Genomic DNA, 25109 nt, shown 5'->3' on the forward strand with positions numbered 1-25109 from the left:
CCTCTCAACTGTGCTTTCTCTGTTGCAGGCGTCTCTCACTCCAGTGAAGTCTGGAGGGGAACTGGAGGAAAAACCAAAACCAAAGGATCGAATCACATCTTGTCTTTTGGAGAACTGGAACAAAGGAGAAGGCCTGGGATATGAGGGAATCGGCTTGGGCATTGGGTTACGAGGGGCCATCCGGTTGCCATCCTTCAAGGTAAAAACAGAGATCTGTCCTCATTATGCTAGCGTTCTCTAAAGGAGCATTAGGAGGACAGCCCTCTCTAGGTTCATCCCCCAAAGCCCTACAGGGCTGTGCTCACTGATGAGGTTGCTTCTGACAGCATCACTCGTAACCCACCAGTACTCTGTAAGAGCAAGGATCCTCTTTCCCAGCCTTAGCTTTTCATGTACCGCTTGTGTGAATTGTCTGTAAAGGATCTCCCTGCTCTGCAAGGTAAATGGGACATTTGCCTGCGTTTAGGACACAGCGTTTCAGCATGATTGTAAAAATATGCTTATGGTCATAGTGCTTTACACAGTTATTTCTTTGCTTAGAATGTCTTGCAGTTTGGCAGCTGAGTGTCACCTGAAGTTTGGTTAAAAGTGTTTTCTGCCTCATGTGAGTTTACAGAATCAGACTTGCAAGCATAGGGTCACCTATTTTAAAGAGCATTTGCATAAAAAATGAAAAGTATCTTAAAAAAAGCGAGGGAGGAGGGGAGGGCAAGGGAGAGTACACGGCTTGCCTGAAATTAGGGGTTTGAATGCACAGAAGTTGCAAATAAAGGTTTGGGATGAGAGATTCTGTATTCTTCATTTAGAATAAAACTTGCTTTGAGGTTATTTAAGATGTCATAGGCTTAGGCTCTCTTTCTGTTTTGCTACATCTCAGACACATGCATTTGTTGAGTTTTCTCTGTCAGCTTCAAAGTACCTGGTGATGACATGCACCATGCTGATACCCAGAGTGTTCTGATGCAAATTGAAGGGGTAGAATTTCATTCACAGTGAAATTCTGTTTGCAAGCAAATAAAGGGATTAAGAGCTGGGGAAGTGGCCCTTAGTTTCTGGGTGTAAGCAGGAGCAATTTGCTTAAGAAGTTGATTTCTGTGGTTTCTAAACTTTCAGAAATGCTAATTGTGTCTTTTGTTCAGGTGAAAAGAAAGGAGCCACCTGAAGCTGCCTCAGCAGGAGATCAGAAGAGAATCCGGCCTTCTACTTCTGTCGACGATGAAGATGAAGGTTTGCAAAGCACATTTGTTTGAAACACAAGAGCAGATGCAAACCACATGCAAGCTGAATTCTTTTTAAACTTCACAGCAGCGTGCTCACTTACAGTTAGACACAGAGTCAAGGATCTGAGCCAAAACCCTGCTTCTCACAAAACTCTGATCAGCTGGGAGATGTCTCCTCTGGATTCAGTTATCTTAAATTCTCTGGCGGGAAATTTAAGAGCCACATTTTATGAATAACTCATAACCTATTTCAGTTCTGGTGCAGGGCTGGTCACCCAGTAGAGGGAGCTCAGATGAGTTCATGGACTGTTCCAGGGGTGTGCTTGCAACTCACTGGGTACACTGTGGGAGAAAGCACGTAAGAGACAGTTTGCGCTGCATTTGATTTTAAAAACAAACCAAAGCTATTTGCCAGAAAAATCTATTTGAAAATATTTTAACATTTTTTCCTGGAAGCAGGGAAGAGTAGAGATAAGGCAAAGCTCTGAATACCCTTTGTTTTGCATCAAAAGGTGGATTCAAGTGAGTTGTGCTATCAAGTTGTTTTAGACTTACAAGTGATTTTGAAGCCAGAGTACAGAAGCATTTAGAGTCCTTAAATAAAACAAAAAGGCATTAAATTCGGCTTACCTGTTCTGATCTCAGTCATACCACGTCTCCTGGCTGCTCTGCCTGTAGCTTGTCAGCTTTGGCCATCCACATTTTGCCATCTTTGGCGTTTCAACACTCAGTCTTGGCCTCACTTGCACTGTGAAATTAGTAAGTCCCTGTGAGCCTGGGGACTCACACACCACATGAGCACATTGCTCCTAACTTTGATCTTCCCAAAGAAAAGGTTTCCATTATATGATCATCTCTTTCCCTCTCTTGCAAGGTATTTGATGGCAATTTTCTTCTTGTTTTTGCCCACCAGAGTCGGAGAGGGACAGGGATGCTTCCGATACAACATCTGACCTGTCAAAGAAGGACGCAGAAGCAGTGGGGCTGAGGCGGCGACCAGCAAGGCCACTGGAGCTCGACAGCGAGGGAGAAGAGGGAGATGAGACGTCAGGGAAAGAGGAGGAGTCCTCCTCAGAGAAGGAAGAGGAGCAGGAAGAAGAGGGAGGCTTGGTGAAAGCAGCACCTGGCAAGGTGTGTTGGTTTGTGATTGCAGTTTTGAATGCTGTCTGTCATTAAAGGGGGTGTAGTAATTCCAGACGCCAAAGTTACCTTCTCTAGAAGATGAGCGCTCCTGTTAGAACTCTGTAAGATCATTCCTTCTTCAGGTTCTCTGATCAGCATCCATGAGAGTCACTGGTGATTACTACTGTGACAGGTCTCAGAGTCAGACACTGTTCATTTTTGGCAATGCTTTCTTGCAAAGGAGGAAGAGGAGGATGATGATGATGAAGATGATGATGATGACGACGATGATGATGAAGATGATGATGAGGATGATGATGATGAGGAAGAGGAGACAGGCATAGACACAAGTGACAAGGAGGAGGAGCAGGACTCCGAGGAGGGTAAGGAGTTCCAGCAGAAGCAGCAAGGATAGCCTTCAGGTCAGGTGTGGTTTCCCTTTTGCACTTGTGAGCTGATATTTTTTATATTTGTGCACCTTCCTTCACTGAAGGGCAGTTCTAGATAAGATAATACATACAGGTATTTTTAATTGTTACCTGCAAGGCTTCCATGATCCCTCAGTCTGTGAGTCCCTTTGCAATAGCTCTCCAGCCCAACTTGACAGAGGAGCAGAGATCTTAAAGCCAGCTATGTTTGTGCTTGTTTTATGAAACATTAGTGGCTGGGAGGAGAAGGGACCAGATTTCAAACAGGGGTAATTTAGCCGCTGGTAACTTTCTGTCCTATCAATCAGTTCCTGCTCTGGAAGGTGGTAGCTTCCATATTTTAAAACTGTGCATGAAGACAGCAGAAAATCTTTGTACAGCTCCAGTAAAGAGGCAATCCACCAAGAGACCCATGTGGGCAGGGTGCCGGGCAATGCTAACTCTGCTGCTCATGGAACTGCCTGTTGTAGGGTGATTGTTGTAAGCATCCACATTCATGGTTTATAAGTCTCCACAGAAATACATAAACTGGGAGGCAACTCCTTCAAATCCTCACACTGCTCTTTCCATGCTGTTACAGTGTGGAAGTGATATTTGCTCCTGCAGTAGACCCTGATTGTTGAACGAAGTCAAAGAGTGGAATTAATGGTAATTTGTTCTTCTTGTAGATGTAGCAAGTCCTTCATCTTCCAAGGCTGAAGTGGAATCATCCGATGAAAGTGAGGACTCCTCTGAATTTGAGTCGAGTTCAGACTCAGAAGATGAAGATGAGGATGATGATGATGAAGAGGAGGAGGAGGAAGAGGAGGAGGAGGTGGCTGAAGATCAAGACAGAGAAGCCATGGTTGCTGAGACAGACCATGAACCTGTTGGTCATGAGCTTCCTGATGATGAGAGGGAGACTATTTTGGAGCTGTATCCTGTGGATGACTACATGGATGCAACAGGCTTGGGACTCGCAGAGCCAGCTTTGGCAGTGAAAGATGAAGGCATGGAAGAAATCAAGGCAGGGGAAGGTGAATGTGGTGAAGTCCCAGAGGCATCTATTGCTGCTGAAACACTGAAACACTTGGTTATGGAAAGAGACCAGGAGACAAAACTTGCACTGTCTCCCATCTGTAGGCCAGGTATGCCCTTCCATGTGGTTTGGCATTTTTTTACCACATTTCCAAGTTCAGTATTCTCACAGCATTCAGTATGTATGATTCTGTATTTCCCTTGTTCTCTTTCTTCCTTCAGTCTTGGCTCTCAGCTAGCGGTTGTCTGTACAGGGGAAAAAGATCTGTGCTGAACTTTCCTTCCCAGTAAGGAGCTTTACACAAGCCATCTGCTACTAAAAATACTGTGGTTATTGTATCCAGAATATTATTCTGGACCAGTTTAGTTAGTGTCCTAGAGGAACTCAACAGTTGTCATCATCCGAGGGTGACTGATTGGATGGTGTGGTGGCTGAAGCTCAAGATAGAAAAGTCATGGCTGCTAAAACAGAACAGGAATCTGTGCTTAATGAGTCACTACCGACTCTTTTTGGTTTTAATACTGAGGCAGTATGTGACTAGGAAGCTATATGGAGCAGATGAGTGGAGCTGCATAATTATATCTGGTTCCTGATGTTATTATTTGTGGGTTTTGTTTTGTTTTTTTACTTAGTCCGTTCAAATGAGTGATACTCCCTGCTTTTCTGGAAGAAGGAAATTTTCCTTGTTCAATACAGAGTTGTATTTAACCCAAGGAAATTAGAAACCTTTTACTGAAACAGGAGTGAGATGCGTAAAGGTTGACAAATTCTGCAGCTAGGGGGGAATTAAGAAGTTAAAAACTAGAGCCAACAGGGAGAGCACATCTAGTGTGGCCTGCAGTGTGAGCCTTGGGGAAGACTGGACTGTATTTTGCCACTTGGAGAGCTGGAAGTCCAGTCCATGCACAGGCTGTCATTCTTTGGCTGCCATAAAATCTGAAAGCTGTAAAGAGGCAAAATGTTAAACTGGTCAGGGCAAAGAAGAACCTCTTTTGCAGAGATCCTTTCTAGAACAGGTCAGTGTGCAAAAAGGGCATACATTTGGGGAGACCTGCATTTGGGCACCTCGACATGTAGAGTGAGTTGTACAGGTAAGCTGTGGGAACAAGCTCAAACTGCAGCATTCGTCTTGTGCAGCCCAGCCCAGTCGTACCGGAGTTATAGGGATCGGACCCTTCTCTGGCAACTCTCCGGTTCGTTCAGCACAAATGGGGAACACTTCCCTTCCAACTCTCCAGGCATTTTCACCTCCTTTTGCTCTCCCACTTTAAAATGTTATTTTGAGCTGCCTAACAAGATTCACTGTTGATTGCTTTTGGCCCCGGCCCTAAGGGGGTAAATAAACTCCAGACAAATGAGCCTGCTGCAGAGAGAGCAGCATATAAATTGCCTCATTGATACCATCTGAGTGTCTTCTCATTCATTACAAGGGCTTCCCGCTTCCTTCATGTGTTGTTCAAGAGCGTTACGCTCCTCCCTTCACTGCTTCCTCCTTGGAGAGCCGAGGGTGCTTCTTGGCCTTGCAATTAGTTTACCTTCCCACATTAGAAAAGCTGATAGCTTGGGGCTCTGACAGCTCTCCTCTGAAGTCCTCACTGCACAATCCCCTAGTTCTTTTTATGTCTGTACAAAAGCTGGTCAGGGATTTTGAAAGCAGAAAACCTTCGTTCTGGCCTGTGTCATAGCTAATCCTCAAATTAATAGTGCATTTTTTTTTTATGGTCCATTAGGGATGTCTGTGGTAGCGTCTAATTACTCCACACTCTGTGCCTCCAAAATGTAAAGCATTGGAGTTTTTAAAGCCTCTCAGTGGAATTGAGCTATTCTGTAATTGCGGCATCTTAAACACGCCTTTACTGGCGAGTAACCGAGTGGAAGCAAAGCTCCTGATTCTCCTCTCTTTTTCCCCCTTTCAGAGGAAGAGTCCGAACCTGCTGCCATGCTGGAGTCAGAGGTACAGGAAGGTCCAAAGCCTGAATCTCAAGATGAGGTGAAGGTGCTCTGTCTCTCAACTCCAGTGGGAGTCTTTGGAGAACCTCTGCCCAATAAAAGCAGCTTCTTTAGCAAGTCTGACGACAGCAGCTTAGAAGCTCGTGTTAAAACAAAACTGCCCTCGGCAGCGGAGGACGACGACCGGCTGCCTCGCACGCCTGGACGGGAGGTGATGATCCATTCAGAGACTGATACTCTTCTGCTTCCAGCCCACAAGGTGCCATCCTCCGTGCTTCCCTTACCATCGACTCCTGGTAAAGAAGAATCTTTGGTCCCTCCAGAAAAGTTCCCTGAACAATTACTGGTGACCAAAACGTCCATGGAAGAGGAGATTCCTAGGACTCCTGGGCGGGACATTTTGGCCAAGTCTTCACACCCCCTTGCGAAGTCACAGAGCACGGACACTGTTCCAGCCACGCCAGGAAGCGATGCTCCCCTTACGGGAAGCAGCTTGACCCTCAGTTCCCCTCAAGTCCCAGGGAGCCCCTTTTCCTACCCATCCCAATCTCCTGGCATTAACAGTGGCATTCCTCGGACTCCTGGGAGAGATTTCAATTTCACACCTACTTTCCCAGAGGCTGGTGCTACCATTCCTTGCCTTCTGTCTGGCAAGAAACAGTCAGAGGATGAGCTAGATGAGAAACCCTTTAAAGAGCCTCTTGGTGCTTCCCTTACGATCAGCATGAACAGTGTTCCTTCCCCTATCCCCTTTGCCAGCCCCCCACAAGCAGATTTCCACACGGACATGGGTTTGCCACCTGATGAGCCAATACCTGTAGCAGCCCTGTCATGCATGCATGGAGATGGAAGAATGCCCATTGAGGAATGTAAGGCAGAAGTAAAATCTGTTTTGCTGTCACCAGAAGTACCCACTGGTGCTTCTGTTCTTCCTCCCCCACCGCCACCTTCTGTGCTTCCTAAAAGGAGGCCAGGTCGGCCAAAACGGTCACCGCCTTCTGTCCTCTCGTTGGATGTCTACTCGGGCAAAGCCATAGAACCTCCTCCTGTGCCAATGGCCTTGGTGGAAAGTGCTGTGGGCAAAGAGCTGTTGAGTGGACATCCTGATGCTTTCTATGGACTGAAAGACCCTGAAGCCGTCACTCTGGACTTCAGGAATGACGGTTTCCACGAGAAAATAGCAGCTGAGACAGTTGCAGAGAAACTGCCGTTTAAGGAACTGGAGAACCAGTGGAATGAAGACTTCAAGGAAGAAGAAGCTCACGTGAAACCTAAAAGACAGTGGCGAAGGCAGAAGAAGACGCCTGAGGACCTCCCAGTGATTCCTTCCCCTGAGTATTCCCCACCCCGGCCTCAGTTTAGGCCACGCTCCGAATTTGAGGAGATGACCATTTTGTATGATATTTGGAACGGAGGCATAGATGAGGAAGATATCAAATTCATGTGTATCACATACGACCGCTTGTTACAGCAGGACAATGGTATGGACTGGCTCAATGACACCCTGTGGGTATTCCATCCTTATATCCTTTCTCACTGGCGCTCTGCGTTACACAACACGCGTAAGATGCACTAGATGGTCATTGCGTAGGACTCGCAGTGCAAAGGGTATGTTTGTTGGTGGAAGAAGCATTTTGCTTACTAGAATAGCAATTGCTTATATCAGCAGGGAATTTTAGACTGTTTTACTCCCTGAAGCTGCAATACAAAAATACTGCAGAAGTGGCTGTTCTTGCTGCATCTTCAATCTAGGACTGCAGGGAAAATCTGTATGCACCTCTTCTGGGGACATGTCCTTTCTAGTTTGAGAAGCTTCTGTCTGCATTTAAACCAGACTTTTTTTTTTTTTTTTTTTCAGGCTTGCCTGTGGAATTTCTAGTCTGCACATACAGGGCTTTAACTTGGGGCTAAAACTTGCTGTAAAAATAATCTCACCATCTGCGCCCAAAATGATGAGTTAGTGGTGCTAGCAGCTCTAACTTGCTTTGAGTTTGAAATCCTAATAAAAGCAATGGTTTCTAAGAGGCACATCAGGGACAGACGCGGCCCCAGGCTGGATGGGGGAATGTACTGCTATGCACTTCAGCAGGGAGCGCGCGTAGCACCGGCTGCTGCTGGTGGGGCAGAGTCTGGCCCCATCTCCGCCCTCCCTGCCCATGATCTGGTAGTCGGCAGCGTAGGCTGTAGCTTTGAATCTCTGGGAGCATTTTTGGGATGCAGAGGCTGTACGTGTGTACAGCCATCAGTAGTGATCTCCGCAACAGAGCCTAAAAGGCAGAGCTCATGACCTAAGAACTCTATAGTAATGTTTTTAGGAGGGAAATGTGAATTTATGTGTTAGAGAATACAAATGCATCACCTCGTGTGTTGCTAGACGTCATGTGGAGTTAAAATACCTCATCCCTTACTCCCTGCAAGATACGAAAGCAAAAGCGAAAAAGCCCAAACCACTTAAAAGTGTCAGTGATATGATACTAACAAAAAGCAAGTGGAGCTCAGTGCTGAGATCTGCGTTTTAGTCCTTTCTTTCTCTGCATCTCAGAGGGCAACATCTAAGATTAAATTTATAATTTTCTGCCTTTTCATACCAGTGTAATAGTCCTGAAATTGAATTATTTAATTGTTTGAAGGATATATTCTAGAAAGATGAGGAAATGTGTCATCCCCAGTAGTTCTCAGTCTGTGTCTGCCCCATTTGGGGAAGCAGTTCCGAAACCAAACCAGTTTCAAGGTGGGGGTAATTGGCCCCGCAGTGGTGGGGAACCAGAGCCAGCGAAAGGCAGAGCGGGATGGCTGAGGGTAGGGCTTGCCTGCGTTAATGCAGCTTAAATGTCTTTGCATTTGGCAACTTACGGAGTGGAAATACGTGAAACCTGTTTCCCTGTTAATAAGGATTATTGTAACAGCAAATTTACAGTCACTTTTTAAACCATTTAAAAATGATCTGCAGGCAGTTGTCGGTTCACCTTGTGCTACGCTGCATGATAGGTGTGAGGGTACCTGCAGGGTTCACCTGCTTTGCAGCAAGCTCAGCGCTCTGATTTCAAGGCCATCACGTCTTGCTTTTTCTGGTTCCTCTCCTTCAATTTTATGATGTTAAGGAGATGTTATGACTCACAGGGAGCATTTTTTGGCTAGATCTCAATCGTCATAGGTTTTGTGGCTGTGTTTTTGGGGTGAGCTGCCAGTAGTACAGCTCCACTGTCTTTCCAGAAGCCAAAGACCCAAAGGTGCCTTCTGCCTGCTCAATGCGGTGTGTCCTTGCCAGGCCAGCTGCAGGTTTTCTCAACTGATCAGGACAGTGGGGTTTGAAACATCTGCACAGGGTCTTACCTTTCGCACCAGTGTCTGAAGGCGCTGATTTACTGAGACTGGTGAGAGCAGCATCTCTGAGCCCTTTGGGCTGAGGAGCGTCTCTTGCCCGTCTGTGCTGCTTCTAGCCCTAGTCAGTGGGGATGATTTCTGCGGTGAGATCAGTGTGGTGTATTCAGGGCTTGGGGTAGCTGCAAGAAGTTTCTGGAGGTAGAACAAAAGCATGTCGCTCAAAACGGAGAAAATGGTACGTCCAGATGGCTGGGCAGCTGCTGCCTGTGTGCGTAGTGGGTGCTGTGGGGAAATCCTTTCTCAAACAGGTTTCTCTTGACAGCTTAACCTTTTTATGTTCAAATTTTCATTCTCTCTTTACTTTAGTTTCCCAAAACATGCAGCTAAGAAGAAAAGACCTTGCTTGGTTTTCCTGTAAACATATGGGCTTCAGTGATAGTTTTTATTTTTCAATAAAATTTTTCAATAGTATTGTTAATTTTTTTATTTTTCAATAGTATTGTTAATTTTTTAACCTTCATAATTTTCCACGCTCCTGGTGTTAGCTCCACGTAGCTGTAGCAAGTTTTGTCTGATATCCATTGGTGGCTGCGTTTCTCCTTAACTTCTTTCCACCTACTAGCTTTTCTACCCCCAAGAAAAAGAAGCGGGATGATGGGATGCGGGAGCATGTGACAGGCTGTGCACGAAGTGAAGGCTATTACAAAATTGATAAGAAGGACAAACTTAAATACCTCAACAATAGCCGAGCTTTTGCAGAGGAACCTCCAGCTGACACGCAGGTGAGGACACGTCCTCCGCTGACTGATGGGGTGTGACTGGGATTTGTCTTTATACGGTGTCACGCACAGTGGCTGCTTCCTGCCTTTTGGCAAGGAGGGAGGTGAAGCTGTTGCTACGCCTGCGTTGAGTTGGCCATCCAGGAGCTGCTGGAGAGGTGTTAGTGTTTGATGTGGGATGTTTTAGGAGGCCATGCGTTCTGCAGTGATGTGTTGTAGGACAAGAGATTGCTCACAGGGAGGGTGCAGGCTGTTGGGTCAACTTTGGTCACCCGTTTGTCATCTTAGGGTATGAGCATCCCTGCCCAACCTCATGCTTCCACCCGGGCTGGCTCTGAGAGGCGGTCAGAACAACGTAGGCTCCTCTCCTCCTTCACCGGTAGCTGTGACAGTGACCTGCTCAAGTTCAACCAGCTCAAGGTAGGTCACCTTGGGTTGTTGCTTTTCAGAGGGGCTGGTTGGGGGCAGGCTGAGGCCAGGGCGAGGGACCTCCTGCCAGTTCGGTCTCACCTTGGTGATGGCCATCTCAGCACTGGGCACCTTTGTGTGTGCCAGAGGCTGGAATGGTACCTGGCTCTCCTGTACTTCCACGTAATACAACTTGATACAACAATACACTTAGTACAACGTATAATACAAATAGTTTACCTAAAGAAATAGGAACGGAGAAAACATGACACTTAGTTCAGCGTGCTGGACTAAGCAGAGACATGAGCTGGCTGATAAGTGGCTATAAATAAGTATATGATGATTACAGAGCTTGAGCCCTAGTCATAACCATCAGGGTTATGCAGGACAGAGACTGATGACCTCAAAGGGTCTGTTCTCCCCAGCGTGTGGTCGGTGGTAGAAACCCAAGTACTGCAACTCTGTGGGACGCCTCCCATGACCTCTGTCCTGCCTTCTTGTTGCCGCAAGACAGAAAGAAACTAAATGGGGTTGAAGTACCCCAGCACTGCTTGTGGCTTGGAGCATGCTGAGGATGCTGGACCCAGGGACGGCCTTTCTGTGCTGTGGCTAATTCAGGGTTGGGGTTTTGGGGTGTTTTCTTCATGCAGTTCCGGAAGAAAAAACTAAAATTCTGCAAGAGCCACATTCACGACTGGGGGCTTTTTGCTATGGAGCCCATTGCAGCTGATGAGATGGTGATTGAATACGTGGGCCAGAACATCAGGCAGGTAAGCTGGACTGTGGGTGAAATCTGAGTAAAAACCAGGCCTGAAAGAAGTGCTCGAGTATGACAGCAGGGGCTGGAGTCCCTGCTGTAGGGCGCTAGCTGTGTCAGGTAGGCAGAGGTTGGCATGCGGTTTGGAGGTACAAGGATGGGATTTTCAACAACCCATAGAAACTAAGCACTCGGATCCCTAAGAGATGAGCTCTTGAGAAGCCCACCCTGAACTTCTGTGTTTTCAGTTAAGTCAGTTAAGTTCAGTTAAGTTCTCTTGGGGTGTTAGGGATCGTGTATCTGCTGAGTGTCACAAGCGCAGCTCAGGTGAGCGTTGTGTAGATCCCTGCTTACAGACACTTCTGTGACATGTCCTGACACAGCACATTGCGTTTTCTTTAGGTCATTGCTGACATGCGTGAAAAGCGATATGAGGATGAAGGCATCGGAAGCAGTTACATGTTTAGAGTCGATCATGACACCATCATTGATGCCACTAAATGCGGAAACTTTGCCAGGTTTATTAATCACAGCTGCAATGTAAGTATCGTGTTTTTTCACATAATTGTACTCTGACATACTGATAAACCCATTGAGTCCTTGCTAACTTTGATTGGAGCCACATTCAGAAGTAGCAGGGGGTCACAGGGTTATGACGAAATGTTAATGAGCTGCAGCAGATCAAAACAGAGTCTAAACTAGCATAAAGAGATTTGAGAGACCTGAGAAATGAAACGTGCAGCGAGACAGAGTACACTCAGAATCCTCCTAACCATGTTGGGGGAACCTAATGGACACTGTTCAAACATATCTGACAAATATTTCCTTAAAACAACCCAAATTTTAGCATTGTTATTCTGCTGTGGGAACAGTCTCCTTCTAGTGTCATGGAATGGTTTGGGTTGGAATGGGCCTCAAAGATCAGAGTCCACATGGGAAAAGTATTCTCTGCCCCAGCAGGTAGAGAAACTGCTTTCCCCCTGCTCTATGCTGCAGTCTACACTCAAAGACTTGGCTGCCCAACCAAATTATTGAGCATTAGGCTGCTCTTATCCCGTGACAAACTTGGCGCAGCATCATCCAGGCTCTTCTGCACCACAGGATGTGGGTATTTTGAAGGAGCACAGAGTGCTGCTCTGTTTTCTGGCTTCATGCCTCCTTCTCTCAGCTGCCCACTGAATTCCCTGGGTCCAGGCTCTGGAAGCGTGGCTGAGGCTGTCTAGGGAAGGGACTGCCCTACTCTATTTTGGCTTGGAATAATTGTGTGGAGGCTGGGAAGCCACGACCAGCAGGAGCCTAAATCATTACCTGTTCTGTCACCCTTGCAGCCAAATTGTTATGCTAAAGTGATCACAGTGGAGTCTCAGAAGAAGATCGTCATCTACTCCAAACAGCACATCAATGTGAATGAGGAAATTACCTATGACTACAAGTTTCCAATAGAGGACGTAAAAATCCCATGTCTATGTGGCTCTGAGAACTGCAGGGGAACCCTGAACTGAACTGATCTCGAGGTTTCTCGTCACACTTGCACCTTCGGCCATGTCAAAACTGTGGTAACCAGGTGTGGTTGCACTTTGCAAAAAAAAAAAAAAAAAAAAAAAAAAGGAAAATTAAAAAAAAAAAAGAAAAAAGAAGAAAAAAATTAAAAAGAAAAAATATTTAAAAAAAAAAGAGAGGAAAAAAGAGAAGAAAAAAACCAAGCAAGTTTCGCACTTCTGCCAGGATCACGAATGAAAGCAAAAAGCGCACATGCTTACGAGGACTGTTCATGTTTCAGGTGCTCTTTCCTTTTCAGATCCAACACGCACACAAAAAGGTGACTACCATTTTGTGGCATGATCTATCCAAACACTAGCTTCTCTGTTCAGTCCCTACATTAATGCTCCATAATGGGATAATGGTACCTTTTTTAAAAATTGTTATAAACCTTCATCTTTTCATAAATGCTGCTACCTTTTTCTCATCAGTTTTGTTGGTTGAAAAAGACATTCAACGTTTAAATGTGAAGCAGAGACTGAAAATGCCATATAGGGTTTGTTGGGAGCTTGATTGGCTGAAATTGCACAGATTTCTCAGAGTAAGCTGTAAATAAATGTAAGGTTGATGTTACAGAGCAAGCCAGAGGCTTGAGGGTGTGTGAATGGGTGTGCGCGTGTGCTTGGGTGTGTGTATGTATGGAGATGTGTCTGCAATGAGACTATAGGTGAACTGTCCTGCCTTTTCGTTAGGGATGAGCCTGAACAAATTCCCTAAAGCCAGACACCCCAGGGAACAGTCAGGTCAGCTGCAGACCTCAACTTAGCGCCTTGGGCTCGTCTCTAATTCTCATATGCCATGCTGGTATATTGAGGGATCAAAACCTCCGCACCCGTACCTGAAAAATATTTGGATACCGCAATCGCTAGTAAGAAGTTGAGTCAGCTGCCTAGCTGTAGCGTTGTGGCACGGCGTGTGGCCTTTGGGGATGCCCGTTTCTTGAAGGTCAGTTTGCCTTGCATGCAAAAAAGGCTGAGGCTGAAATTAAGTAGACAATTCAGCCCGTGTTTACGCTGTAGAAATCTTACCCTCCTTGTAAGCATACACTACGGCCCACGTTTATAACAGGATGTTTTGCTTGTAGATGGGAAACAGGTTGATGTGTGTCTCGTATTAATTTTTCTCACTTTTGTCTGCATTTCCCTGCCCTTCCAGGGTTTTACGTGGAGTATTTGCTCTGTCCTTGAATGTGGGAGATGCCTCCTGTGATAGGAGCAAGCTGTGCCGTGCCGCTCTCCTCCCTCCGTTACTCAGTAACTTGCCCTGGGGTGGTCCCATCCCACCAGCAAAAGCGAATGTGGTTAAAGTGTCCCCGAGATCCGGCTGCGGGAGCTACAGCATAAAAACAAATGTTCCTTTAAATTTGGAAGGCATATTTTGAAATTGTTTTTTGATATATTTTGTCCTTTTAGATGTGCTGAGTTGAAGGTTGCAGTTCTTTGAGAGGCCCCATTTAAAAATGGGGCAAAACACCAAAGAAAATACTTCTTTGGATGTGATCTGGAAATATTACGTGACCGTTCAGGTATAGACAGGATCAGTTTATCAACTTGCATTGAATTTCTCCTGCTTTAAAAGTAGAGATTAGTTGTACTAAAACCTTTTTAATTGGCTTATAAGGGGAAGTTGCAATGTCATTATGAAATGGGAAGATTATCTGCATAACTAAACATCATCTCCCCACAGAACAAATTGCACAGCTGTATTCTTGTAGCCTTTAAAAATCAGCAATAATTGCTGTATGACCGCAGCTCCACAGTCAGAGGTTACAACCTTGCAAAAGAGTTTCCTGCAAGTTTTTTCAGCTGGTACGTGGAATTGCCAGGCCCGCGCTGCAGAGTGGAGCTTGTAATGTAGGTTAGACCTATGCATCTGAATTTCTTCCTCAGACAAAAGGCCTGAAAAAACAGGAGCACGCAGACTGCTACAAGCTGCCTTAATACCGCCTGTATTCCTGAAGGCGAGGAAATTGTCGCTGAGATAGGACAGTCCATAGTCTCATCTCTGTTTTTGTTTTGGTTTTGTTGTTTCCCCTCCTCTTTATAAATCTCTCCAGCAATTGGGTAATGGTGACCCAGAACCTAAAATTATGAGAAGCACAACTACTTTCTGTCATTGAACGTTGGTTGTAACTGCAGCGATGGCAGGAGCGCTTGGGACTTAAACCAGCTGCTCAGTTTATTTTGGTTTTGATTTTTTTTTTTGTTTAAATAAGGTTCATCTTCTTGTGTTGATGCTCCAATTGGCATCTCTACAGCTTGGCCTTTTACTTTCAAAGCTTTGGAAATGCACAGAAGTTTCCTGTGTCTCAGAACTGAAGCCCCTGCATGCGGCAGTTCCGCCGATGTCCTTGGCCTTCTTCCTCTCTGGTCCATCAAACCGGTGCATTAACGGTGGTTTTGTGGGGGCGAAGACACCCCAAATAGCCCAGCCCCGAAGTACCTGCTGACAGTTTTGTATTTCCCAGCATATCTGTGTGCTCTGGAGGGGACTAGTCCCTGCGGTTTGCCTTAATCTTTGTTGAGGAGAGGTGGGGAGGCAGGTCGCTGTCTTCTGAAACGAGACCTACAGGTTGGGGTCCTTCACGGCGTTTTTAGGAGCACCAAAGTGGTTTGGGTGCCAAAGACCACAAGCACCTAAATCACTTTGGTACTTCTGAAACTGCCCGTAACCCATCCCTCTTTAGGATCCCAGACAAATAACGTGAGTTTTTGGAAGAGCTGAGCTCCCAGTAGCCCACCAGGAGGAACTGGGGCTGTTGGACCCACAGTGCTTCCGTGGGTCTAACTAAATCACGTTAGTCTGGTCTCAAAGCCAAACCTGAGGCTTCTCTTTTCTTCCCCATAAGAAGAAATGGCTGCTTCTTCTGGCTTGCAGAGTCCTTCCTGTGTAGCTTTTGTCTCAGGCTGCGAAGCTGCTCCATTCCCAAACCAGATCATTTTGCGGTGAGGATTTTAAGTCTGGCTTAGTGATTTCCATGAGCTGCCGCAGTTGCCTGTGGCTGCCCTGTCCGGGCAAGCCGGCGGGGTCTCATCGGGGCAGGGGAGCCCTACAGCCACGGACGTGGTTTTGGAGGGCAGCCCCGTGGAGATGCCTTTCTAATCCCTCCCAGGTATTTTGGCTCGTACGTAGGAAGGGGGAGATGAGAGGAGGAAGGCCGAAGGTGTGGAATTCACACCCCAGCCTGGATCGGACCCAGCATTCGCCTCCCACGGTCAGCACAGGTACCCCGGCACCCCATGGAAATAGTGGCAAGAACTAAAAAGAAACCTCACCAGCTTTAGAGAGAGATTTACTGGAGTTTAGTTTGCTGCAAAGCCTGTCCCAAATTTATTTTCACTTAGATTGAAACCTAAGACAAAAAAGAGAGAGACATCGACTGTGCTCCCTGCAAAATTGTATCTCAGTAGGTGAAACGACCCGAGAGAATAGTGCAAATGTTTTGGAAATATAACTTAAATCTTTAGTTTCCCAACGTGGAGCTGGCTTGAGTTTAGGGTGCAGATGCCTCCGCAGTTGGCGTTTCTAGGAAGCGCGCTCTGTGCTTGCAAATCCCACCTGCCGCTGCCCAACACCTTCATTTATCCGTTCGGTTCACACCCGTTTGCAATTCCAGGTCGGTCCCGATAAGTGGTCTGTGACTATCGGGGGTCTGGGAGGGGAGGGGGCTCATCTTGCAGATATTTATATTGTATAGAGCAGCTTATTTCTACAAGAAAAAAAAAAAAAAGCAAACATTTTTAAACTCCAACAAAGTATACAGTAGTTTCAGTTCTGGTTTTTGTGACCTTTTTCAGGGATCATTTCAGTGCATTTCTGTATAAAATAAAAATTTAAGGAAAAAAGGATTTTGAAGTATAAAAAAAAAATGCATCTTCTGTACATAGGCAAACTCAAGAATCTTCTCTTCAAACACTGTTTCTTGTAGAAACATGTTGAAATTTTTTTGCTGATTTCTTTGTACTTCAAGAGCATGTAAATAATTTATTAAAAGTGACTATTGTAATTTGGAGTTCTTTTTAAACAGATTCCAGCTCTAAATCATGTCACAGAGATGGGGAGGAAGAAGGACTAAGTATAGCAAAGGAGCTGGTGGCATTTACAGCTTGTGTCAAGCTTTGTATAATGTAAATTCTGTATAAATATGTTTTTTGTCAAATAAATAGATGGAATTAGAAGCATTAAGAAACTGAAGACAAAAAAATTGCCAAGTCAAGGCTTCTTTTTTCCCCCCCGCCCTCAGTCTGAAACCTAATGTGCAAAATCTATTTATTTCAAGCGAGGAAATGTGTACAGTCTAATAGACAACCTAAAATGTATTTAAGCGAGTTTGCAACTGGATTTTTTCAATTTAATATTTGTTTTGTTTTTATGAGTTTCCTCCTTAATTGCCACTGTAGTATTCGTCCAAGTGAAAAGAAACACATCGTAACGGACACTCTAAAACAAATGGGCAGTTTTAAAAGCGAAATGGAAGAACACCCAGCTCCCAATCCTTGCAGTTTTCTGGTTCGATAAACAGATTGTTTTAATTCACAGTGTGAAAATAAAGGGCCTCCTTTAAAAGGAGGTAGGTAAAATGGTTTGCAATAAATGAAAAAAAAAATAATTTTTTTTTAAGTTCCTTAAAAAAAACAACTCTGCTTTGAAGATTTAGGATTTCTGCTTTTTCTTTCGTTAAGCAAATTTATAAATTTAGGGATGTTTTGTGCATATAGAATCTGTCACCAGTATGTATCTTGTTTTGAAGAAAGTGTTTTTGTTGTGGATGTGTCATGCTGTATATATTTGTTCATATTTTTGTGAATTGAATACTATGTACCATTGTATTATAGTAACTTTTATAAAGCAAACCGTAAATATACTGACTTTTCTTACAGAAAAATTATGTTGTGCTTAATGTATAGCCAGGGGAGCTTTTTGCTCTCAGGCCTGTGCTGGGAACCATGAGAGCTCAAGGAACCAGACCCAGAAAAAAAAAAGCAGTTCAGAGAACTGATTTTCAGCAAAGTTTACTGAAATTCTGGTGAGCAGGAAATTACTTTCAGCGACGTTATATTACATTAAAGAAATACATGAGCGATTTTAAGTTTACAAACTTAAAGAAAATTAGTATTAAAAATCCGTCCAGCCCCTAAGCGCTGAAGCACAGGCAGGTGCCGGCCGCCCTGCCACGGTGCCGGCTGTCCCTAAGCCGTCCAGCCTCAGGGGTGCTGCCTGGGCAGGCGAGGGGTCCCTGCTCCCGCAGCCTCTGCTCTGGGTTTTTCTGAGTTTACATCTTTTTCTTTGGGTTTTGGGTTTGTTTTTTTTTTTAACTTTATGGAGGCAAAAGCCCGTAACCCACAAAGCGAGGTGTTGGTGTTGCTGTTTTGGGGGATGCTATAAGGCTGTTGGGCCTGGAGGCTTTTTGGTTTCTTTAAATCAATTTATTCAAATCTGAAATGAATTCTGTTACCTGTGGTTTACAGGAGGGGGGAGCCGGGTGAGCTGCTGAGGTTTGATGCGGATGAAAGCGCAGCCTGGAGCCGGCCACATGCCCCCCACCCTCCCTCGCTGGGGGCTGCGGCTGCTGTGAACGTGGTGGTGGTCAAAGGGGCTTCTCTGAGCTTTAGAAAAAGAGGTACCCGGAGCAGAGACGAAGAGCGTGGCTGATGGAGGAGGAAATGGAAGAGACAGGAGGGAGCCTGGGCTGTAGGTGACCTCCCAGCTCAGTTCTCAGCTTCTGTAGCCGGCCACGGCGGCTGAAGGGATGGGGATGCAGGACAGCAAACCTCGCAGGGCTGGCGCGGGGCAGAAAGCAGCGGGGTGGCCAGACGGGGCAGGGGTTTGGGCTGGTGGAAGGACTCGTGTCCGAGGAGCCCGTCCTGAGCTGAGGGCTTGGGCTTTGCCTGCTCGGGGTTGGAGCGGCTTCGCTGCTGGGAAACTTGGGGAGCAGCGGTGGGTGCACTGGGGCGTTGGAGGGCAGATGTGCAACAGCGGGGAGACCTGCGGGCACCAGAGACCCTGAGATGTTCCTCAGCGGTCTGCAGGCTCCTCGGGAAGCGTTTGATCTGCAGCCACAGCGAATGTGGGGCAGAGGGGCTCCAGCCCTGACACGTTAACTCACCAGGCACTCAAGCTGTGACAGAAAAGGGTTTTATTATGTCAGTGGGGAAAGTCCCCTTGCAAAGGACAGTGACAACACCAGAGCAATTCCCAGAGGGGACTTTGCACGCGCAGCCAGGATCTGAGCCAAGGAATCGCTGTCGATGCCAGCAATTACTTCTTAAAACACAGGAGAAAGCCCAACCCTTCATTGATTCAGGAATTTACAGGTATTCGAGAAAGACAGCGTTGCCTTGGGAAGGCTGAAATCTGTAAATTCGATTAAGTCTCATTCCAGAATGTTGTAGCTACCCTAAAACCCTGTGTTTAATCTCAGCAAATTCAAATTCAAGATTGAATCTAAAAGCAATTAAAATCTTACAAAATGAGATGCACAGTGAGGCAAACGCCTCCATGCTTTCCTCTCCCAGCTTCCCGTACAGCTAAAATTAACAGAAAACTTTGGATAGACTAAATTTAAGCACTCCCAGTTGTTTCTTCTGTCTTTCTCTGTAGCTGGGTGTCTTTGGCACATGCCTTAAATCTGCCCTTTATTAAGAATTCGATGGTTCGGATCAGATTAAACTGCTTTTTAAGAGCGTGTTTGCTATTTCCCACGCTCCCTCTCCCAAGAAGTCACCAGAGGGCAGCGCCGGGGCTGGGTCGGGATAGGTGTTGAGTCCTTGTACATCTCCAACTTGGCAGCAGCTTCCCTGGATTTATGACATTTAGATCTGGGCTATTTACCAAAACATTGGCTGTTTCCCGGTTCGTTTGTGAATCAGCTCGTTAGGGGTGAGGGTGGTGTTTTCTGCCATCCTCTAGATGCACTTGGTCTCCCCGTTGGGCTCCAGGATGGTCAGGTTTCCTCTCGCGTCTTGATCCATTTCTATTGCTTCAAACAGAGACTTGAAGTTCCCAGCGCCGAAGCCCTGCGGAGATGACAACGTGACAGACCGCGGGGACGGCAGCGGGTCCGTCAGCTCGGAAGCGGCTGGGAAAGAGCAGCACCGAGAGCCGGCTGGGTGATGGTACTTGATAGCCCTGAGGTCTCGAAGATCATCATGAAATCCTCAAACCAACCTGGTGGTTATGCCGCTGGATGACCTCCAGAAAGACCGTGGGTCTGTCTTGAACTGGTTTGGTGAAGATCTGGAGCAAGTAGCCTTTCTCATCAAAATCCACCAGGATTTTCAGTTCCTGGAGAAAAGAAACAGGGCGAAAGCTCGAAGTCTCACAGGGGAGCAAGGGGATCCCTCTGCATCACCCTCATCCCTGCAAAACACTTTGGGGAGCCGGTCCAGCCCCAGGCAAACATTTTCCCTCTCAGGCCTGCCCGACTCACCGCCAGCTTGTCGATGTTCTCCTTCACTTTGATTTTGGCAGTTTTCAGCCTCTCCCGCAGCATCTGGTAGTAGCTGGACGGCACGTCCATGAACTGCATCCCCCGCTGCTTCAGGTTGGTGATCTGCAAGGCAGGAGAGACCTCGGTGTGCGTCACGCTCGGGGCTCCTTTGTGGAGCGGTTTGTGCCAGCAGGATGGCCCAGGACGGATGGCGTCGGGAGGCAGAGTGATGCTTCCCCATGACATTGGCCAACCTCATGCATGGGGACCTGTCCCGCCCTCTCGCTTTGGGCACCAGGAAAGGGAGGACCCATGGTGTCCTCTCCAAGGCAATGCAGAGAGTTGGCCACTGTGCAAGGACGCTTCATCCCACCCTGGCCCCCCAATACCTCGGGAGGCTCTTTGGTCTGGAGGAGAGCCCAAACCCAAGCAATATTCCACCACCGCCCTGTGACGAGGACCGTGCCCGACGGGACGGGGCAGAGGGGGAGTGGTGCCGGGGCAGGGAGCTGCCCGGGGCTGCACTCACCGCCGAGATGATGTCAGAGGTGTTCAGTGCGATGTGCTGGACTCCAGCCCCTCCATAATAGTCAATATATTCCTACAGGGAAAAAATGTCACCGTGTTTGTGACAGCGCAGCTAGCGCGTGCGAAGGGCTGGGCGTGGGCTCAAAAACATGAAAAAAAACCCCCAGCTCAGGGACGCCATGAAATGAAAAGACACTGTTGGTGAGATCGGGGTAAACCAGCTCTGTCCCGGCGGCTCCCCCAGGGTTCGGCAGCCCTTGGCAGACCCGAGCAGAGCCAGGGCTGCTTTCCAGCAGCCACCTTAGCACAGCACATCTGCACTGGCTCCGAATCGCTGATCCCTCGGTCCCTTCTCCTTCACCAAAGCCCCACTTGAGGCGGTGGCAGCCTGATAGATCAACCACCGCCATCTGCTCACCTGAATCTGGGATTTCTTCTTGCCAAGCGCCGGCTCGTTGATGGGCATCTTAATGGTCTCTTCGTAGTTGGTGACCACGATGGAGCGCAGGGCGCTGAACTCGGTGTGCAGCTGCTTGTCGTCCACCGACCAGAAGCGATGGAAGAGCAGGTTCTTCTGGTACCTGCCCAGGCCACAAAGGGCACGATCAAGTCCCTTGCTCCATCCCCGCACTAATGAAGATCTCCTCTGGCTTAATTAGCCTCAGCCACCACCGCTGGAAGCAGTGAGAGGAGCAGAGCGGTTCTGCTGCTCCATCCCACCTCCCGCCAGCCCTCCCCCCTCTTACCAGTCCGCCACCGGGACCATCTGGAGGTCAGGCTGGTTCCCCACGACGTGGTCGACGAAGTTGAGCTTGGTGCTCGGTCTGCCGGGGGGAAGGCGGAGGTGGGTCTCAGCTGGGCTCCAGGGCACCCCACAGCGCGGGGGGGCTCCGGGAAAGGCACTGGGGACCCGTCCGGCTCCTCGGTGGGACCCTCTGGAAAGTACTCACAACTTTGGCAGCAGGGGGTCCTTGAAGAGGGGCGGGTGGTACCCGGGCAGGAAGAGGCCCTTGTAGTTGAGCTTTTCTATCAAGGTGTGGGTGGTGTCACCATACTGCGAGAGGGGGGGAAAGCGTTTGCACGGCGGCCCCATTTTTTCAGGGACCTCCCGGGTCCAGCCTGCTCCCGCAGACCCCGCTGCGGCGCGGGGGCTCAGCCTCCGCAGCTGCCCTGCCGCTTACCGTCTGGATCACCGCGAACTTCACCTTCCCGAATTTGTCCTCCTCCACCCAGGGCTCCTTCACCACCACGGCTCCGCGCTCCTTGGCTTTCTGGGCAGAAGGAGAGACACCCCCTCATCCGCAGCTCCCCCGGGCTGGGGGGAGACGTCCCCAGCCCTTCCCTGCCCCCCCTTGTGCTTCAGGGGGCCGGGCGGGAGGGAGCAGGGGGGGCTGCCTACCTGCACGATGAAGTCACAGTCCTCCACTTCGAAGGCGATGTCCTTCACCCCATCACCGTGCTTCACCAGGTGCTCCCCCATCTCTGCTCAGAGCGAGAGCAGCCGCGGGCATGAGCAGAGCTGCTTTGCTTCACCGCGGCCGTTTCCCGCTCCATCCCACCCCGCGGCACCTACCCTCGTTCCCCGGGTTGAGAGCGGACGAGAGAACAAACACGATCTGGCGAGGAAGAGGAGGACGGGTGAGGGATGGAGAGGTGGCTGCAGCCGCAGCCTGGGGCGGATACACCGCAGGCACGGGGTTTAACGCCGCAAACGGGTTTTGTCTTCCCCCGACCTCCGCCCCAGTGGTGGCAGCCCTGCAAGGTGGCTCAGCCCCCTTACCTTGTCCTGCTTGATGGCGTGCGAGACCACCTCCCTGCTGCCAGTCTCCAGCCCCCGGTAGGCCAGCTCCTCGAACCCCATCTTGTTGCAGTAGTAGGACGCAGCCTGTGGGCACGTGAGAGCCGCCCCGGGTGAAGCTGCGGTGTCAGCTGCCCCTGATCCCCATGGGGCTCCCCCCGGCCGGGGCAGCACCAACAGCCCATGGGGAACGGTCACCACGGCGTGTGCACGTCACGCGTGTGCACGTGTGTGCGTGTGCAGGGAGCAGCTGGGCTTTTCTGCTTCCCTCTGGCAGCCCGGGAGGAGCAAGCAGAGGGAAGAAAGGGTCCGCATCGGGGCAAAACCCCCAAATTCAGTGGGAAGCGCCGCTCCAGAGCCCTCCTGTGCCTGCTGCTCCCGGGGGCAGGCAGGGCGCGGGGCTGGTGCACGGCCATGGCAGCAGGGAGCCGGCACCGAGGGGGAAACGTTTCTGCCTGTCCCCTGTTCACCTGCCGGGCTGCGCAAAAAGCAGCTCAGGTTCGAAGCAGAGGGATTTTTAACTCGCCAGCGGCCTTTTAGCAGCGGGCGATGGCTAGCTGCTGCCACGACGCCTTATTGCTCTGCAGGCTGGTGACCACGGCTCGAGCCCTGCCACGTGTGCCCGTTTGCATTTTCCGGGCCCCTCCCGCACACACCCCCGGGCAGCCGCCTCTCGCCTTGCGCAAGGACCCCCAAGGTCGTCGGCCGAGGCCGTGCCGTCGGGCACAGGCGCTGAGCCAGGGATGGGCTTTGGGACGCCAACACGGCCCCAACCCTGTGGGCTGCCGGGATGAACCGCTCCCCTCCTGACAGCCAATAACCAGAGCGTCCGCCCTGTCCCGGCGCGGCGGGCGCCCACCATTGCACGTGCCCAGCCGGCCGCAGCCTCTCACCTGCTTGGCATTGCCGACCCAGAAGGTGATGGAGTGGAAATGGATGAAGCGGCCTTGCAGGGGCTAAAGGGAAGGGAAAACCAGGGCTGAGAAGCACCGCCGCAGCCTGTCCCGCAGTGCTGCTCGTCTCCGGAGCAGGGAGAAGCAGCGGCCACAACCCTGCCGATGCATCTCCTGCCAATGCATCTCCTGCCGATGCATCCAAATTAACCGGGTAAAACCCCGGCTGCTGCCCCAAAACAGCGATTTTTCCAAAGTGCTTTACAGCCAGTTCCCGCAGGATCCTGCTCTGCAGGGTAGAAGGTGCAAAGCCCCGGCTCGCCTGGGGTTGGGTCAGTCCTGGTGCTCCCAGTGCTCCCAGTGAGCGGCCCCCGCAGCGGGCTGCCCACCCCTGAACCTTGCTGCGTTAAAGATTAATTCTCCCCCGAAACGCTCTTACACAACAGGACAAATCCCCCTTTGCTCTGTTCCCCACCGCTGTCTAACCCGCAGCGTCAGGCACCCGGCCGCGATGTGCACCAGTGGTTCGGGAAGCACGTTATAGGGGAAAAAGGTGGCATATAGGTGCAGCATTTGGAAATAAATGTTGCAAGAAAAGAGGATTCTGCTTAGGCATCGGAGCTGGCTGAGAAACACCCATCGTCTCCCATTTGTCGCTCTCGTCCCAAACCAGAAAAGAAAAGGAAATGAAGAAAAATTCCATTATTAACATTGATTTATAATGAGGAACTGTGTCTTGTGTGGCTCAGCCAGAGACCAGTTTTACTTCTGATTTTTTACCAAGTAATCAAGGAGTAAGGGATGAGTATTATCTGCATTAACACGGCTGATGTTTGACACCAGGCAACGGGGCAGGACCGCAGACACAAAAGGGCTCTTACCTTTTCTCCCTTGTCTGTGTAAGACGTCTAAAAGAGAGAATCAGAAAAGAGAGATGTTAGCAGTTCAGGGAGGGACCTCAGCCCCCAGAGAGCTCGAATCCAAAGGTCGAACAGCTCTTCCACACGACTTCCAGCACAGTCGCCGAGAAGTCCGAATTCAAGCAGAGATTAAACCCGGGAAAGCTCCCGAGACGTCCCGTGCCATCGAGCCCCGGCCGTTTCATTTAATTTAATTCCCATCCGCTGCCCCTCACCATTTTTGTGACCTGGCGATGTGACAGCGGCAAAGAGAGCGGGGCTCCGCGAGGGCGTTTAATATAGCGGCAGGACAGTGGGGGGAGGCTCCTCCTCGGCTCCACCTTCTCCCACCCCCAAATGGAAGCCCTTGCAGCCCAGAGACGTGTTTGGTTTGGGCTGGGAGCTGCCAGCAGCAGCCCGCGGGTGGCTTTCCAGGGCCACGGGGTCACTTGCGTTCCTGGCTGCGGCACAGCACGGTTAAACGTGGAGGGTCGTGAGCGTGCTAAGCGTGCGAGCGTGCGAAGCCCCGCAGCGTGGGAGCCTGCTAACCCCACAGCGAAACCTCCCCAGCCCCACGCGTGCTGTGCCCACGGTGGGGTGATGCAAGCGCAGCATCACCCCCCCCCAGCCCGCCCGCTCCTGGGGACATTCACCCCTTTGCAGGGACGCGTCCGTCCTGCGCCCACCGGCCTTCCCAGCCAGCCTCCAGCTGGGACGATTCAGCCACGTGCAAGCTGCCGCTGCACGCGTGGCGGGCGGGCCTGGGGCCACGCGGTGCCACCTTGGGCTCCGGTGAGCCCAGCGCCGCGGGGGTCCGCAAAACATGGGAGCAGCAGGAGGAGGGGACGGGCGGCAGCCCTGCCGGGGGGAACACCAGCACGCGCACCCCACGGCCGGGAGCGGTGGCGAGATGAGCGCGAGGCACCTGGGCAAGTGCCAGCGTCGCGGGGGTCTGGTGGCGGGACCGCGTCCCTCGCTGCCGCACGCCCCGGGAGGCACGGCCACCGCGCGCTGCCC

The 25109-nt window shown here is 49.5% G+C and overlaps 2 protein-coding genes across 3 annotated transcripts in view; one reads left to right on the forward strand and one right to left on the reverse strand.

Annotated features, from left to right (window-relative positions):
- SETD1B (SET domain containing 1B, histone lysine methyltransferase) overlaps positions 1-17417 on the forward strand; it is a 55004-nt gene extending 37587 nt beyond the window's left edge. For both annotated transcript variants that reach the window (XM_054844362.1, XM_054844363.1), the window contains 11 exons: positions 29-199; positions 1140-1227; positions 2134-2351; positions 2584-2725; positions 3439-3897; positions 5705-7261; positions 9678-9844; positions 10130-10261; positions 10900-11019; positions 11409-11546; positions 12335-17417. In XM_054844362.1, coding sequence (XP_054700337.1) covers positions 29-199; positions 1140-1227; positions 2134-2351; positions 2584-2725; positions 3439-3897; positions 5705-7261; positions 9678-9844; positions 10130-10261; positions 10900-11019; positions 11409-11546; positions 12335-12508 — 3366 coding nt within the window. In that variant the 3' untranslated portion in view covers positions 12509-17417. The remainder of the gene's footprint in view (positions 1-28; positions 200-1139; positions 1228-2133; positions 2352-2583; positions 2726-3438; positions 3898-5704; positions 7262-9677; positions 9845-10129; positions 10262-10899; positions 11020-11408; positions 11547-12334) is intronic.
- A 1247-nt stretch (positions 17418-18664) lies between these two features.
- HPD (4-hydroxyphenylpyruvate dioxygenase) lies at positions 18665-24431 on the reverse strand. The gene is made up of 14 exons (XM_054844364.1): positions 24329-24431; positions 24075-24101; positions 23194-23256; positions 22283-22387; positions 22076-22118; positions 21902-21984; positions 21684-21773; positions 21453-21556; positions 21249-21326; positions 20921-21083; positions 20504-20575; positions 19975-20097; positions 19713-19829; positions 18665-19561 (listed from the first exon to the last, which is right to left on the reverse strand). The coding sequence occupies exons 1-14, from the start codon at positions 24329-24331 to the stop codon at positions 19451-19453; spliced, it is 1182 nt and encodes a 393-aa protein (XP_054700339.1). The 5' UTR covers positions 24332-24431; the 3' UTR covers positions 18665-19450.
- Positions 24432-25109: the final 678 nt, after the last annotated feature.

The sequence above is a fragment of the Grus americana genome, chromosome 16 (genome assembly GCF_028858705.1).
Source record: "Grus americana isolate bGruAme1 chromosome 16, bGruAme1.mat, whole genome shotgun sequence".
NCBI classification, from domain to species: domain Eukaryota; kingdom Metazoa; phylum Chordata; class Aves; order Gruiformes; family Gruidae; genus Grus; species Grus americana.

Excerpts from the sequence above, each read along its gene's own strand:
- HPD (XM_054844364.1), bottom strand. Across the intron at positions 21,774-21,901 it reads ACTGTGACTTCATCGTGCAG|AAAGCCAAGGAGCGCGGAGC; the intron begins GTAGGCAGCCCC and ends CCTTCTGCCCAG. Across the intron at positions 21,557-21,683 it reads AGTTCGCGGTGATCCAGACG|TATGGTGACACCACCCACAC; the intron begins GTAAGCGGCAGG and ends CCCCTCTCGCAG.